The 18,019-nt window shown below is 40.5% G+C and overlaps 1 protein-coding gene across 8 annotated transcripts in view; it reads right to left on the minus strand.

Annotated features, from left to right (window-relative positions):
• The window catches only part of loxl3b (lysyl oxidase-like 3b), a 163,615-nt gene that overhangs the window by 113,047 nt on the left and 32,549 nt on the right, over positions 1 to 18,019 (minus strand). For 5 of the 8 annotated variants that reach the window (XM_014211698.3, XM_014211695.3, XM_014211696.3 and 2 more), the window contains exons 5-10: positions 16,676 to 16,744; positions 15,132 to 15,182; positions 13,217 to 13,267; positions 10,424 to 10,524; positions 10,146 to 10,255; positions 9,357 to 9,537 (exon numbers count right to left, since the gene is read on the minus strand). In XM_014211698.3, the coding sequence (XP_014067173.1) occupies positions 9,357 to 9,537; positions 10,146 to 10,255; positions 10,424 to 10,524; positions 13,217 to 13,267; positions 15,132 to 15,182; positions 16,676 to 16,744 (563 nt within the window). The remainder of the gene's footprint in view (positions 1 to 9,356; positions 9,538 to 10,145; positions 10,256 to 10,423; positions 10,525 to 13,216; positions 13,268 to 15,131; positions 15,183 to 16,675; positions 16,745 to 18,019) is intronic. The other 3 variants (XM_014211699.3, XM_014211697.3, XM_014211694.3) reach the window with 1 other exon arrangement.

An 18,019-nucleotide genomic window follows, 5' to 3' on the forward strand; every position in this document is an offset into this window, starting at 1 on the left:
AGTGTATATAATACCGTAAGGGGTTCTTCTACATAGTAAATCCCAGGACATAGTGTCTATAATACTGTAAGGGGTTCTTCTACATAGAAGACCATAGTAAATCCCAGTACATAGTGTCTATAATACTGTAAGGGGTTCTTCTACATAGTAAATCCCAGGACACAGTGTATATAATACCGTAAGGGGTTCTTCTACATAGTAAATCCCAGGACATAGTGTATATAATACTTTAAGGGGTTCTTCTACATAGTAAATCCCAGGACATAGTGTCTATAATGCTTTAAGGGGTTCTTCTACATAGACCATAGTAAATCCCAGGTCATAGTGTCTATAATACTGTAAGGGGTTCTTCTACATAGTAAATCCCAGGACATAGTGTCTATAATACTGTAAGGGGTTCTTCTACATAGAAGACCATAGTAAATCCCAGGACATAGTGTCTATAATACTGTAAGGGGTTCTTCTACATAGATCATAGTAAATCCCAAGACATAGTGTCGATAATACTGTAAGGGGTTCTTCTACATAGATCATAGTAAATCCCAGGCCATAGTGTCTATAATACTGTAAGGGATTCTTCTACATAGAAGACCATAGTAAATCCCAGGACATAGTGTCTATAATACTGTAAGGGGTTCTTCTTCATAGAAGACCATAGTAAATCCCAGGACATAGTGTCTATAATACTGTAAGGGGTTCTTCTACATAGACCATAGTAAATCCCAGTACATAGTGTCTATAATACTGTAAGGGGTTCTTCTACATAGTAAATCCCAGATCATAGTGTCTATAATACTGTAAGAGGTTCTTCTACATAGTAAATCCCAGGTCATAGTGTCTATAATACTGTAAGGGGTTCTTCTACAAAGGAAATCCCAGTACATAGTGTCTATAATACTGTAAGGGGTTCTTCTACATAGACCATAGTAAATCCCAGGACATAGTGTCTATAATACTGTAAGTGGTTCTTCTACATAGACCATAGTAAATCCCAGGTCATAGTGTCTATAATACTGTAAGGGGTTCTTCTTCATAGAAGACCATAGTAAATCCCAGGACATAGTGTCTATAATACTGTAAGGGGTTCTTCTACATAGAAGACCATAGTAAATCCCAGGTCATAGTGTCTATAATACTGTAAGGGGTTCTTCTACATAGATCATAGTAAATCCCAGGTCATAGTGTCTATAATACTGTAAGGGGTTCTTCTACATAGACCATAGTAAATCCCAGGACATAGTGTCTATAATACTGTAAGGGGTTCTTCTACATAGAAGACCATAGTAAATCCCAGGTCATAGTGTCTATAATACTGTAAGGGGTTCTTCTACATAGATCATAGTAAATCCCAGGTCATAGTGTCTATAATACTGTAAGGGGTTCTTCTACATAGTAAATCCCAGGACAGTGTCTATAACACTGTAAGGGGTTCTTCTACATAGACCATAGTAAATCCCAGGTCATAGTGTCTATAATACTGTAAGGGGTTCTTCTTCATAGAAGTCCATAGTAAATCCCAGGACATAGTGTCTATAATACTGTAAGGGGTTCTTCTACATAGAAGACCATAGTAAATCCCAGTACATAGTGTCTATAATACTGTAAGGGGTTCTTCTACATAGTAAATCCCAGTACATAGTGTCTATAATACTGTAAGGGGTTCTTCTACATAGTAAATCCCAGGACACAGTGTATATAATACCGTAAGGGGTTCTTCTACATAGTAAATCCCAGGACATAGTGTATATAATACTTTAAGGGGTTCTTCTACATAGTAAATCCCAGGACATAGTGTCTATAATGCTTTAAGGGGTTCTTCTACATAGACCATAGTAAATCCCAGGTCATAGTGTCTATAATACTGTAAGGGGTTCTTCTACATAGTAAATCCCAGGACATAGTGTCTATAATACTGTACGGGGTTCTTCTACATAGAAGACCATAGTAAATCCCAGGTCATAGTTTCTATAATACTGCAAGGGGTTCTTCTACATAGTAAATCCCAGGACATAGTTTCTATAATACTGTAAGTGGTTCTTCTACATAGACCATAGTAAATCCCAGGTCATAGTGTCTATAATACTGTAAGGGGTTCTTCTTCATAGAAGACCATAGTAAATCCCAGGACATAGTGTCTATAATACTGTAAGGGGTTCTTCTACATAGACAATAGTAAATCCCAGGACATAGTGTCTATAATACTGTAAGGGGTTCTTCTACATAGATCATAGTAAATCCCAGGTCATAGTGTCTATAATACTGTAAGGGGTTCTTCTACATAGAAGACCATAGTAAATCCCAGGACATACTGTCTATAATACTGTATACGGTTCTTCTACATAGAAGACCATAGTAAATCCCAGGTCATAGTGTCTATAATACTGTAAGGGGTTCTTCTACATAGATCATAGTAAATCCCAGGCCATAGTGTCTATAATACTGTAAGGGGTTCTTCTACATAGAAGACCATAGTAAATCCCAGGACATAGTGTCTATAATACTGTAAGGGGTTTTTCTACATAGACCATAGTAAATCCCAGTACATAGTGTCTGTAATACTGTAAGGGGTTCTTCTACATAGTAAATCCCAGGACACAGTGTATATAATACCGTAAGGGGTTCTTCTACATAGTAAATCCCAGGACATAGTGTCTATAATACTGTAAGGGGTTCTTCTACATAGAAGACCATAGTAAATCCCAGTACATAGTGTCTATAATACTGTAAGGGGTTCTTCTACATAGTAAATCCCAGGACACAGTGTATATAATACCGTAAGGGGTTCTTCTACATAGTAAATCCCAGGACATAGTGTATATAATACTTTAAGGGGTTCTTCTACATAGTAAATCCCAGGACATAGTGTCTATAATGCTTTAAGGGGTTCTTCTACATAGACCATAGTAAATCCCAGGTCATAGTGTCTATAATACTGTAAGGGGTTCTTCTACATAGTAAATCCCAGGACATAGTGTCTATAATACTGTAAGGGGTTCTTCTACATAGAAGACCATAGTAAATCCCAGGACATAGTGTCTATAATACTGTAAGGGGTTCTTCTACATAGATCATAGTAAATCCCAAGACATAGTGTCGATAATACTGTAAGGGGTTCTTCTACATAGATCATAGTAAATCCCAGGCCATAGTGTCTATAATACTGTAAGGGATTCTTCTACATAGAAGACCATAGTAAATCCCAGGACATAGTGTCTATAATACTGTAAGGGGTTCTTCTTCATAGAAGACCATAGTAAATCCCAGGACATAGTGTCTATAATACTGTAAGGGGTTCTTCTACATAGACCATAGTAAATCCCAGTACATAGTGTCTATAATACTGTAAGGGGTTCTTCTACATAGTAAATCCCAGATCATAGTGTCTATAATACTGTAAGAGGTTCTTCTACATAGTAAATCCCAGGTCATAGTGTCTATAATACTGTAAGGGGTTCTTCTACATAGGAAATCCCAGTACATAGTGTCTATAATACTGTAAGGGGTTCTTCTACATAGACCATAGTAAATCCCAGGACATAGTGTCTATAATACTGTAAGTGGTTCTTCTACATAGACCATAGTAAATCCCAGGTCATAGTGTCTATAATACTGTAAGGGGTTCTTCTTCATAGAAGACCATAGTAAATCCCAGGACATAGTGTCTATAATACTGTAAGGGGTTCTTCTACATAGAAGACCATAGTAAATCCCAGGTCATAGTGTCTATAATACTGTAAGGGGTTCTTCTACATAGATCATAGTAAATCCCAGGTCATAGTGTCTATAATACTGTAAGGGGTTCTTCTACATAGACCATAGTAAATCCCAGGACATAGTGTCTATAATACTGTAAGGGGTTCTTCTACATAGAAGACCATAGTAAATCCCAGGTCATAGTGTCTATAATACTGTAAGGGGTTCTTCTACATAGATCATAGTAAATCCCAGGTCATAGTGTCTATAATACTGTAAGGGGTTCTTCTACATAGTAAATCCCAGGACAGTGTCTATAACACTGTAAGGGGTTCTTCTACATAGACCATAGAAAATCCCAGGTCATAGTGTCTATAATACTGTAAGGGGTTATTCTACATAGTAAATCCCAGGACATAGTGTCTATAATACTGTAAGGGGTACTTCTACATAGAAGACCATAGTAAATCCCAGGTCATAGTGTCTATAATACTGCAAGGGGTTCTTCTACATAGTAAATCCCAGGACATAGTGTCTATAATACTGTAAGGGGTTCTTCTACATAGACCATAGTAAATCCCAGGTCATAGTGTCTATAATACTGTAAGGGGTTCTTCTTCATAGAAGTCCATAGTAAATCCCAGGACATAGTGTCTATAATACTGTAAGGGGTTCTTCTACATAGAAGACCATAGTAAATCCCAGTACATAGTGTCTATAATACTGTAAGGGGTTCTTCTACATAGTAAATCCCAGTACATAGTGTCTATAATACTGTAAGGGGTTCTTCTACATAGTAAATCCCAGGACACAGTGTATATAATACCGTAAGGGGTTCTTCTACATAGTAAATCCCAGGACATAGTGTATATAATACTTTAAGGGGTTCTTCTACATAGTAAATCCCAGGACATAGTGTCTATAATGCTTTAAGGGGTTCTTCTACATAGACCATAGTAAATCCCAGGTCATAGTGTCTATAATACTGTAAGGGGTTCTTCTACATAGTAAATCCCAGGACATAGTGTCTATAATACTGTAAGGGGTTCTTCTACATAGAAGACCATAGTAAATCCCAGGTCATAGTTTCTATAATACTGCAAGGGGTTCTTCTACATAGTAAATCCCAGGACATAGTTTCTATAATACTGTAAGTGGTTCTTCTACATAGACCATAGTAAATCCCAGGTCATAGTGTCTATAATACTGTAAGGGGTTCTTCTTCATAGAAGACCATAGTAAATCCCAGGACATAGTGTCTATAATACTGTAAGGGGTTCTTCTACATAGACAATAGTAAATTCCAGGACATAGTGTCTATAATACTGTAAGGGGTTCTTCTACATAGATCATAGTAAATCCCAGGTCATAGTGTCTATAATACTGTAAGGGGTTCTTCTACATAGAAGACCATAGTAAATCCCAGGACATACTGTCTATAATACTGTATACGGTTCTTCTACATAGAAGACCATAGTAAATCCCAGGTCATAGTGTCTATAATACTGTAAGGGGTTCTTCTACATAGATCATAGTAAATCCCAGGCCATAGTGTCTATAATACTGTAAGGGGTTCTTCTACATAGAAGACCATAGTAAATCCCAGGACATAGTGTCTATAATACTGTAAGGGGTTCTTCTACATAGACCATAGTAAATCCCAGTACATAGTGTCTGTAATACTGTAAGGGGTTCTTCTACATAGTAAATCCCAGGACACAGTGTATATAATACCGTAAGGGGTTCTTCTACATAGTAAATCCCAGGACATAGTGTCTATAATACTGTAAGGGGTTCTTCTACATAGAAGACCATAGTAAATCCCAGTACATAGTGTCTATAATACTGTAAGGGGTTCTTCTACATAGTAAATCCCAGGACACAGTGTATATAATACCGTAAGGGGTTCTTCTACATAGTAAATCCCAGGACATAGTGTATATAATACTTTAAGGGGTTCTTCTACATAGTAAATCCCAGGACATAGTGTCTATAATGCTTTAAGGGGTTCTTCTACATAGACCATAGTAAATCCCAGGTCATAGTGTCTATAATACTGTAAGGGGTTCTTCTACATAGTAAATCCCAGGACATAGTGTCTATAATACTGTAAGGGGTTCTTCTACATAGAAGACCATAGTAAATCCCAGGACATAGTGTCTATAATACTGTAAGGGGTTCTTCTACATAGATCATAGTAAATCCCAAGACATAGTGTCGATAATACTGTAAGGGGTTCTTCTACATAGATCATAGTAAATCCCAGGCCATAGTGTCTATAATACTGTAAGGGATTCTTCTACATAGAAGACCATAGTAAATCCCAGGACATAGTGTCTATAATACTGTAAGGGGTTCTTCTTCATAGAAGACCATAGTAAATCCCAGGACATAGTGTCTATAATACTGTAAGGGGTTCTTCTACATAGACCATAGTAAATCCCAGTACATAGTGTCTATAATACTGTAAGGGGTTCTTCTACATAGTAAATCCCAGATCATAGTGTCTATAATACTGTAAGAGGTTCTTCTACATAGTAAATCCCAGGTCATAGTGTCTATAATACTGTAAGGGGTTCTTCTACATAGGAAATCCCAGTACATAGTGTCTATAATACTGTAAGGGGTTCTTCTACATAGACCATAGTAAATCCCAGGACATAGTGTCTATAATACTGTAAGTGGTTCTTCTACATAGACCATAGTAAATCCCAGGTCATAGTGTCTATAATACTGTAAGGGGTTCTTCTTCATAGAAGACCATAGTAAATCCCAGGACATAGTGTCTATAATACTGTAAGGGGTTCTTCTACATAGAAGACCATAGTAAATCCCAGGTCATAGTGTCTATAATACTGTAAGGGGTTCTTCTACATAGATCATAGTAAATCCCAGGTCATAGTGTCTATAATACTGTAAGGGGTTCTTCTACATAGACCATAGTAAATCCCAGGACATAGTGTCTATAATACTGTAAGGGGTTCTTCTACATAGAAGACCATAGTAAATCCCAGGTCATAGTGTCTATAATACTGTAAGGGGTTCTTCTACATAGATCATAGTAAATCCCAGGTCATAGTGTCTATAATACTGTAAGGGGTTCTTCTACATAGTAAATCCCAGGACAGTGTCTATAACACTGTAAGGGGTTCTTCTACATAGACCATAGAAAATCCCAGGTCATAGTGTCTATAATACTGTAAGGGGTTATTCTACATAGTAAATCCCAGGACATAGTGTCTATAATACTGTAAGGGGTACTTCTACATAGAAGACCATAGTAAATCCCAGGTCATAGTGTCTATAATACTGCAAGGGGTTCTTCTACATAGTAAATCCCAGGACATAGTGTCTATAATACTGTAAGGGGTTCTTCTACATAGACCATAGTAAATCCCAGGTCATAGTGTCTATAATACTGTAAGGGGTTCTTCTTCATAGAAGTCCATAGTAAATCCCAGGACATAGTGTCTATAATACTGTAAGGGGTTCTTCTACATAGACCATAGTAAATCCCAGGACATAGTGTCTATAATACTGTAAGGGGTTCTTCTACATAGAAGACCATAGTAAATCCCAGGTCATAGTGTCTATAATACTGTAAGGGGTTCTTCGACATAGATCATAGTAACTCCCAGGACATAGTGTCTATAATACTGTAAGGGGTTCTTCTACATAGTAAATCCCAGGACACAGTGTCTATAATACTGTAAGGGGTTCTTCTACATAGACCATAGTAAGTCCCAGGACATAGTGTCTATAATACTGTAAGGGGTTACATTTACATAGAAGACCATAGTAAATCCCAGGACATTTTTTATTTTATTTGTATTTTTATTTCACCTTTATTTAACCAGGTAGGCTAGTTGAGAACAAGTTCTCATTTACAACTGCGACCTGGCCAAGATAAAGTATAGCGGCAGGTAGCCTAGTGGGTAGAGCGTTGGACTAGTAACCAAAAGGTTGCAAGTTTGAATCCCCGAGCTGACAAGGTACAAATCTGTCGTTCTGCCCCTGAACAAGGCAGTTAACCCATTGTTCCTAGACCGTCATTTAAAATAAGAAATTATTCTTAACTGACTTGCCTAGTTAAATAAAGGTTAAATAATTTTTTTTATAAAAAATAGCAATTTGACACATACAACACAGAGTTACACATGGAATAAAATACAGTAGAACAAAAGAAAACAAAAAGTCTATATACAGTGAGTGCAAATGAGGTAGGATAAGGGAGGTAAGGCAATAAATAGGCCATGGTGGCGAAGTAATTACAATATAGCAATTAAACACCGGAATGGTAGATGTGCAGAAGATGAATGTACAAGTAGAGATACTGGGGTGCAAAGGAGCAAGTTAAATAAATAAATACAGTATGGGGATGAGGTAGTCCAAATTTGAGATTTTTGGTTCCAACCGCCGTGTCTTTGTGAGACGCAGAGTAGGTGAATTGATGATCTCCACATGTGTGGTTCCCACCGTGAAGCATGGAGGAGGTGTGATGGTGTGGAGGTGCTTTGCTTGTGACACTGTCGGGGATTTATTTAGAATTCAAGGAAAACCTCACCAGCATGGCTACCACAGCATTCTGCAGCGATACGCCATCCCACCTGGTTTGCGCTTAGTGGGACTATCATTTGTTTTTCAACAGGACAATGTCCCAAAATACACCTCCAGGCTGTGTAAGGGCTATTTGACCAAGAAGAAGAGGGATGGAGTGCTGCATCAGACCTGGCCTCCACAATCACCCAACCTCAGCCCAATTGAGATGTTTTGGGTTTGAGTTGGACCGCAGAGTGAAGGAAAAGCAGTCAACAAGTGCTCAGCATATGTGGGAACTACTTCAAGACTGTCGGAAAAGCATTCCAGGTGAAGCTGGTTGAGAGAATGCCAAGAGTGTGCAAAGCTGTCATCAAGGCTACTTTGAAGAATCTAACATCTAAAATATATTTTGATTTGTTTAACACTTTTTTGGTTACTACATGATTCCATATGTGTTATTTCGTAGTTTTGATGTCTTCACTATTATTCTACAATGTAAAAACTAGGAAAAATGAAGAAAAACTCTTGAATGAGTAGGTGTGTCCAAACTTTTGACTGGTACTGTGTATACACCGAGTATACAAAACATTAAGAACACCTGCTCTTTCCATGAAATAGACTGACCAGGTGAGTGACCCAGCCAGAGGCTAGACTTGAATCCGGGCTCTGAATCTCTGGAGAGACCTGAAAATAGCTGTGCAGCAACGCTCCCCATCCAACCTGACAGAGCTTGAGAGGATCTGAAAACCTGTTTTTGTTCGTCATTATGGGGTATTGTGATGTCATTATGGGGTATTGTGTGTAGAATGATGAGGGAAAAAAAACAATTGAATACATTTTAGAGTAAGGCTGTAACGTAACAAAATGTGGAAAAAGTAATGGGGTCTCAATGCTTTCCCGAAGGTACTGTATTTACACATTCTTTAGGTGGTTTAACACTTTATAGAGACAAGTTGGAAATCAAAGGGAGAGATTGGAAGAGAAACAGTGGGAAGTGGACAAAGGGATTGAACCCCGGTCTTCGGTTCGGAGTCGTATATGTGACCGTTCTGGGAGTGTAACCACTACACCAAGTATCCATTGACCTATATAAGGTTAAACCACAGTGCTCAGTCGGTCCTCACCTTCTCCCATGCGAGCCCCAGTCAGGGCCTCCTTGGCGGATCCGAAGCCCAGCTCCCTGCACACCACGCTGGCTGACAGCAGGGTCCAACGGTCATCACACACCGTGCCCCACTCATTGTTCTTCAGTACCTCCACTCTGCCCTCACCCAGCTTGGCACCTCCCTTCAGCCTCACCGTGCTCTGATGGGAGAGGAGAGGATTAACTCACTGTGTTCTACAGACAGGATACAGTTAACTCACTGCGTTCTACAGACAGGAGACAGTTAACTCACTGCGTTCTACAGACAGTTAACTCACTGTGTACTACAGACAGGATACAGTTAACTCACTGTGTTCTACAGACAGGAAACAGTTAACTCACTGCGTTCAACAGACAGGAGACAGTTAACTCACTGCGTTCTACAGACAGTTAACTCACTGTGTACTACAGACAGGATACAGTTAACTCACTGTGTTCTACAGACAGGATATAGTTAACTCACTGCGTTCTACAGACAGGAAACAGTTAACTCACTGCGTTCTACAGACAAAGTCAACACAGGACAGGAACACCAAACTGACCAGATTAACAAACTGTAGGTGAAGCATGAATTTGCCAACTTCAAGTCTATGCAATGCTAGTGAGAAACAGACAGACAGACAGACAGACAGACAGACAGACAGACAGACAGACAGACAGACAGACAGACAGACAGACAGACAGACAGACAGACAGACAGACAGACAGACAGACAGACAGACAGACAGACAGACAGACAGACAGACAGGACATTACCACTACTAATTACCGTAGTTTTGAGCTGCTTCTTCTTCAGTCCGTTGTTCTGTACGTACTGGGGTCCGGGTACACAGCTGACCACGGCTGGCATGCCACCATCACACGACCCTGTGGCATTACCTACGGAGTCAGAGTAGACTCAGAAATATGTAAATACACAGAATATAACTCAGAAATATGCACAGTGAATATATTCAACATAATTCTGGTCTGATCACGGTGCCTGTTTATGACCTACGTTCTATATCTTTACATCATTCTGAGAGTCCATTCTCCCTTCATAATTACCCTTGTTGGACTCCAGGGGGCAGGCTGCCAGGTGGACCTCAGTGCCAACGCATGCCACAGAGTGGAGGCGGTACTGGTGCTTCTGACGCTCTGTGTTCAGTCTGGAGGGGTTTGAATGGGAGAGGAGGAGGAGGAGGAGGAGGAAGAGGAAGAGGATGAGGGAGGAGGATGAGGGAGGAGGATGAGGGAGGAGGATGAGGGAGGAGGAAGAGGAAGAGGAAGAGGAGGGAGGAGGAAGAGGAAGAGGATGAGCGAGGAGGATGAGCGAGGAGGATGAGGGAGGAGGAAGAGAAGGAGGAGGAAGAAAAGGAGGAGGAAGAAAAGGAGGAGGAAGAGAAGGAGGAGGAAGAGAAGGAGGAGGAAGAGGAGGAGGAGGAGGGAGGAGGAAGAGGATGAGGGAGGAGGAGGAAGAGGAAAAGGAGAAGGAAAAGGAGAAAGAGGAGGAGGAGGAGAAGGGAGGAGGAGGAAGAGGAGAAGGAGAAAGAGGAGGAGAAGGAGGAGAAAGAGGAGTAGAAGGAAGAGGAGGAAGAGAAGGAGGAGGAGGAGGTGGAGGAGAAAGAGGAGGAGGAGAAGGAAGAGGAGGAAGAGAAGGAGGAGGAGGAGGTGGAGGAGAAAGAGGAGGAGGAGAAGGAAGAGGAGGAAGAGAAGGAGGAGGAGGAGGAGGAGAAGGAGGAGGAAGAGAAGGAGGAGGGATGATACAGAAAAGACTGACTGGAAGTTGGCTGTGTGCATCAAGGGGGTTGGGATCACTTCCATTTCAATACAAGTCAAATCAGAAATTAAACCAAATTCCAATTCCAAATGTTCCTCATTCAAAGGTATTACAGAGAATTGGAATTGTTGTGTACTTCCTGAATTGACTGGAATTGAAATGGTATTGAACCTAAAGCATGATGGGTATTATTGATCCTATCATTCTAAATGTTTTGTTGCTGATGCTAAACTTTTCAATTCTTCATTTGATTGTTGCACCAGACACAAGTGTCTGTTTGACCGTCAGCCAATTGCACAATGTACAATGACGAAAGTACATGTTTATCATTTATCATTTTGTACATTTGTGTATTTGACCACAAGGTAACGTTGCTTTCTGCTGAGTAAATACAGTATAGAGCAGGTAGAGTTGAACTGAACTGGGCCCTACAGTACAGTATAGAGCAGGTGGAGTAGAACTGATCTGGGCCCTACAGTACAGTATAGAGCAGGTGGAGTAGAACTGATCTGGGCCCTACAGTACAGTATAGAGCAGGTGGAGTAGAACTGAACTGGGCCCTACAGTACAGTACAGTATAGAGCAGGTAGAGTAGAACTGAACTGGGCCCTACAGTACAGTACAGAGCAGGTAGAGTTGAACTGAACTGGGCCCTACAGTACAGTATAGAGCAGGTGGAGTAGAACTGAACTGGGCCCTACAGTACAGAGCAGGTGGAGTAGAACTGAACTGGGCCCTACAGTACAGTACAGAGCAGGTGGAGTAGAACTGAACTGGGCCCTACAGTACAGTATAGAGCAGGTGGAGTAGAACTGAACTGGGCCCTACAGTACAGAGCAGGTGGAGTAGAACTGAACTGGGCCCTACAATACAGTACAGTATAGAGCAGGTGGAGTAGAACTGATCTGTGCCCTACAGTACAGTATAGAGCAGGTAGAGTTGAACTGAACTGGGCCCTACAGTACAGTACAGTATAAAGCAGGTGGAGTAGAACTGATCTGGGCCCTACAGTACAGTACAGTATAGAGCAGGTGGAGTAGAACTGAACTGGGCCCTACAGTACAGTACAGTATAGAGCAGGTAGAGTAGAACTGAACTGGGCCCTACAGTACAGTATAGAGCAGGTAGAGTTGAACTGATCTGTGCCCTATAGTACAGATCAGGTAGAGTTGAACTGAACTGGGCCCTATAGTACAGTATAGAGCAGGTAGAGTTGAACTGAACTGGGCCCTACAGTACAGTACAGTATAGAGCAGGTAGAGTTGAACTGATCTGGGCCCTACAGTACTGTATAGAGCAGGTAGAGTTGAACTGAACTGGGCCCTACAGTACAGTACAGAGCAGGTAGAGTTGAACTGAACTGGGCCCTACAGTACAGTATAGAACAGGTAGAGTTGAACTGGGCCTACAGTACAGTACAGAGCAGGTAGAGTTGAACTGATCTGGGCCCTACAGTACAGTATGCAGCAACCCAAATTATACCCTTTTCCCTGTCAACAGTAGTGCACTATATAGGGAATAGGCTGCCATTTGGGACTCAGCCTTTTCTCAGACCTCATTGCTCCCACATATCCCTGACCTGGGCAGATTTATAGACTGTGCTGTTCACAATACAATACCCAGAATCAAAGGGGTCCCTATCCCCAATATAGTGCACTACTTTTGACCAGGCCTCATAGGGTAGTGGACTACTTTTGACTAGGCCTCATAGGGTAGTGCACTACTTTTGACCAGGCCTCATAGGGTAGTGCACTACTTTTGACCAGGCCTCATAGGGTAGTGCACTACTTTTGACCAGGCCTCATAGGGTAGTGCACAACTTTTGACCAGGGCACATAGGGTAGTGCACAACTTTTGACCAGGGCCCATAGAGTAGTGGACTACATTTGACCAGGGCCCCATAGTGCTCAGATCAGTAAGAGTGCACTGTATAGGGAATAAGGTTTAATTTGAGATGCACCCTGGTCACAACGCCCAGATGAGTCTGTAAAATAATCAAACTGTCAGCAGATACACAACGGAAACCCTTTTATACAGGAGATATTGAAGAGGAAATGGATTTATTTCCCCAGTCAGTTTACCTTTTCTTTAACCCAGAGGTGATTGGTTTAACATTAGCTTTAGGTGGCAGCCTGCAAAGTAAACATTGGTTAGGTGATGATGATGATGATGATGATGACGAGCTGTAAGGTGATGATGATTGTAAATGCAATGGGAGAAAATGTTAACCAAGTTAGAAACACATGTTACATTATGTGTTTTAGTATTCTGTGTATTAGTATTATGTGTTTTAGTATTATGTGTTTTAGTATTATGTGTTTTAGTATTATGTGTATTAGTATTATGTGTATTAGTATTATGTGTTTAAGTATTACGTGTTTTAGTATTATATGTATTAGTGTTATGTATTTTAGTATTATGTGTATTAGTATTATGTATTTTGGTGTTTTAGTATTATGTGTATTAGTATTATGTATTTTGATGTTTTAGTATTATGTGTATAAGTATTATGTGTATTAGTAGTATGTGTATTAGTATTATGTATTTTGGTGTTTTAGTATTATGTGTATTAGTATTAGGATGGGAGAGGAGGAAGAGAAGGAGGAGGAGGAAGAGAAGGAGGAGGAGGAGGAGGAAGAGAAGGAGGAGGGATGATACAGAAAAGACTGACTGGAAGTTGGCTGTGTGCATCAAGGGGGTTGGGATCAATTCCATTTCAATACAAGTCAAATCAGAAATTAAACCAAATTCCAATTCCAAATGTTCCTCATTCAAAGGTATTACAGAGAATTGGAATTGTTGTGTACTTCCTGAATTGACTGGAATTGAAATGGTATTGACCCTAAAGCATGATGGTATTATTGATCCAATCATTCTCAATGTTTTGTTGCTGATACTAAACTTTTCAATTCTTAATTTGATTGTTGCACCAGACACAGAGTCTGTTTGACCGTCAGCCAATTGCACAATGTACAATGACGAAAGTATATGTTTGTCATTTATCATTTTGTATATTTGTGTATTTGACCACAAGGTAACGTTGCTTTCTGCTGAGTAAATACAGTATAGAGCAGGTAGAGTAGAACTGATCTGGGCCCTACAGTACAGTATAGAGCAGGTAGAGTTGAACTGAACTGGGCCCTACAGTACAGTACAGTATAGAGCAGGTAGAGTTGAACTGAACTGGGCCCTACAGTACAGTACAGTATAGAGCAGGTAGAGTTGAACTGAACTGGGCCCTACAGTACAGTATAGAGCAGGTAGAGTTGAACTGAACTGGGCCCTACAGTACAGCATAGAGCAGCTAGAGTTGAACTGATCTGGGCCCTACAGTACAGTATGCAGCAACCCAAATTATACCCTTTTTCCTGTCAACAGTAGTGCACTATATAGGGAATAGGCTGCCATTAGGGACTCAGACTTTTCTCAGACCTCATTGCTCCCTCATATCCCTGACCTGGGCTGATTTATAGACTGTGCTGTTCACAATACTGTTCACAATCCCCAATATAGTGCACTACTTTTGACCAGGCCTCATAGGGTAGTGCACTACTTTTGACCAGGCCTCATAGGGTAGTGGACTACTTTTGACCAGGCCTCATAGGGTAGTGCACTACTTTTGACCAGGCCAAATAGGGTAGTGCACTACTTTTGACCAGGGCCCATAGGGTAGTGCACTACTTTTGACCAGGCCTCATAGGGTAGTGCACTACTTTTGACCAGGGCCCATAGAGTAGTGCACTACTTTAGACCAGGCCCCATAGGGTAGTGCACTACTTTTGACCAGGCCTCATAGGGTAGTGGACTACTTTTAACCAGGGCCCCATAGGGCTCAGATCAGTAGGAGTGCACTGTATATGGAATAGGGTTTAATTTGAGATGCACCCTGGTCACAACGCCCAGATGAATCTTTAAAATAATCAAACTGTCAGCAGATACACAACGGAAACCCTTTTATACAGGAGATATTGAAGAGGATTTCCCCAGTCAGTTTACCTTTTCTTTAACCCAGAGGTGATTGGTTTAACATTAGCTTTAGGTGGCAGCCTGCAAAGTAAACATTGGTTAGGTGATGATGATGATGACGAGCTGTAAGGTGATGATGATTGTAAATGCAATGGGAGAAAATGTTAACCAAGTTAGAAACACGTTACATTATGTGTATTAGTATTATGTGTTTTAGTATTACGTGTTTTACTATTACGTGTTTTAGTATTACGTGTTTTAGTAGTATATGTATTAGTATTGTGTGTTAGTATTATGTGTTTTAGTATTATGTGTTTTAGTATTATGTGTTTTAGTATTATGTGTTTTAGTATTATGTGTTTTAGTATCATGTGTTTTAGTATCATGTGTTTTAGTATCATGTGTTTTAGTATCATGTGTATTAGTAGTATATGTATTAGTATTGTGTGTTAGTATTATGTGTGTTAGTATTATGTGTGTTAGTATTATGTGTGTTAGTATTATGTGTGTTAGTATTATGTGTGTTAGTATTATGTGTGTTAGTATTATGTGTGTTAGTATTATGTGTTTTAGTATTATGTGTTTTAGTATTATGTGTTTTAGTATCATGTGTTTTAGTATCATGTGTTTTAGTATTATGTGTATTAGTATTATGTGTATTAGTATTATGTGTATTAGTATTATGTGTATTAGTATTAAGTGTATTAGTATTAAGTGTATTAGTATGAGTTTTAGTATTATGTGTTTTAGTATTAAGTGTATTAGTATGAGCTTTAGCACACCATTCAGCAGACGCTAACTGAGCAATGCAACACTTTATACGACTATAAAGTGATTGATGTGTTATGTTCCACTCCTAAAAGCTTACAGGAAATGTCAAAAAGTTGCCGTTCAAAATGTTGAACTAGAGATGCAGACTTAAACATCAGAGGGCAGATTGACATCAGTCACATAAAATGTTACTTTCAAAAGGACTTCCTGACACAGGTGGCTGGTGGCACCTTAATTGGGGAGGACGGGCTCATAGTAATGGCTGGAACGGAATAAATGGAATGGTATTGAACACATCAAACACATGTTTTCCATACGTTTGATACCATTACATGTACTCCGCTCCGGATGTTACTATGAGCCGTCCTACCTTCAGCAGCCTCCTGTGCATCCTTAGAATCCTTTTATCTTAAACAAAATGTAGTGGTTTAAAATTTCAGAACAATCTGCAGTCATGTTTTGATTGAGTTGCATTTCTGTGACTAGGAAGGTTTTTTTTTTTTTTTTGCAGTTAGTGGAACACAACAACATATTTGTGCTAGAATGAGTAAACAAGCGAATTAAAGCCAGCTGGGTAGAAACAGCATCTAAACTAATGTTCTATAAAACTACTAAAGCAACGACCACAACAGGGAACCCACTGTCAGAAACCCAGGGTCTGAGTCCCAAATGGAACCCTATTCCCTACATAGTGCACTACTTTTTGACCACAGTGCACACTACATAGGGAATAGGATGCAACTCGGACCAGAAACCCAGTCTCTGGGGGTGGGAGGAGAACAGTGGGTTGTTTCCTGATATACCTGGCAGCAGCAGAAACATTAACCTTGGCTCTGGCTTCTCTCTCAGCTGCTCTCTTTCTCAGACGGGCTCTGCAATGGCAAGCAGCAACATGACATCACACAGAGACACTTGTGAGGCAGACAGACACTCACACAGGTAAGGTACACGTACACGCCCACGCACACACACACACACGATAATACATATAACTGCCCTGATCCCAGACAGTGTGGCCTAGATGTGGTAGGGTTAAGAGGAAATCAGGAAGGTGTGCTTCCTGGGTAATGTCACAGGTAACAGGAGAGTACAGTTCTGTTAAGTACACCGCTATACTATTAAATTATACTATATTACATTACTCTTTCAATGGCAGAGATATTTCAAGTATTAATATGTACACTATTGTATACAGAAGTATGTGGACACCCCTTCAAATTTGTGGATTTGGCTATTTCAGCCACACACGTTGCTGACAGGTGTATAAAAATAAAAAAAATCGAGCACACAGCCATGCAATCTCCATAGACAAACATTGGCAGTAGAATGGCTTTACTGAAGAGCTCTGTGACTTTCAACGTGGCACCATCATAGGACACCACCTTTCCAACAAGTCAGTTCGTAACATTTCTGCCCTGCTAGAGTTGTCCGGTCAACTGTAAGTGCTGTTATGGAAACATCTAGGAGCAACAACGGCTCAGCCGCAAAGTGGTAGACCACACTTACTACCGAGTTCCAATCTGCCTCTGGAAGAAGCTGTTTGTCGGGAGCATCATGAAATGGGTTTCCATGGCTGAGCAGCCACACACAAGCCTAAGATCACCATACATAATGCCAAGCATTGGCTGGAGTGGTGTAAAGCTCGCCGCCATTGGACAGAGGAAACACGTTATCTGGAGTGATGAATCACGCTTCACCATCTGGTAGTCCAGCAGACAAATCTGGGTTTGGCGGATTCCAGGAGAACGATTCCTGCCCCAATGCATAGTGCCAACTGTAAAGTTTGGTGGATGAGGAATAGTGGTCTGGGGCTGTTTTTCATGGTTCAGGCTAGGCCCCTTAGTTCCAGTGAAGGGAAATCTTAACACTACAGCATACAATGATATTCTAGACCATTCTGTGCTTCCAACTTTGTGGCAACAGTTTGGGGAAGGCCCTTTCCTGTTTCAGTGTGACAATGTCCCGTGCACAAAGCAAGGTCCATACAGAAATAGTTAGTCGAGATTGGCGTGGAAGAACTTGACCAGCCTGCACAGAGCTCTGACCTCAATCCCATCGAACACCTTTGGGATGAACTGGAACGCCGACTGCCAGCCAGGCCTAATCCCCCAACATCAGTGCCTGACCTCACTAATGCTTTTGTGGCC

This window comes from Salmo salar, chromosome 09 (assembly GCF_965601325.2).
Source record: "Salmo salar chromosome 09, fSalSal1, whole genome shotgun sequence".
NCBI classification, from domain to species: domain Eukaryota; kingdom Metazoa; phylum Chordata; class Actinopteri; order Salmoniformes; family Salmonidae; genus Salmo; species Salmo salar.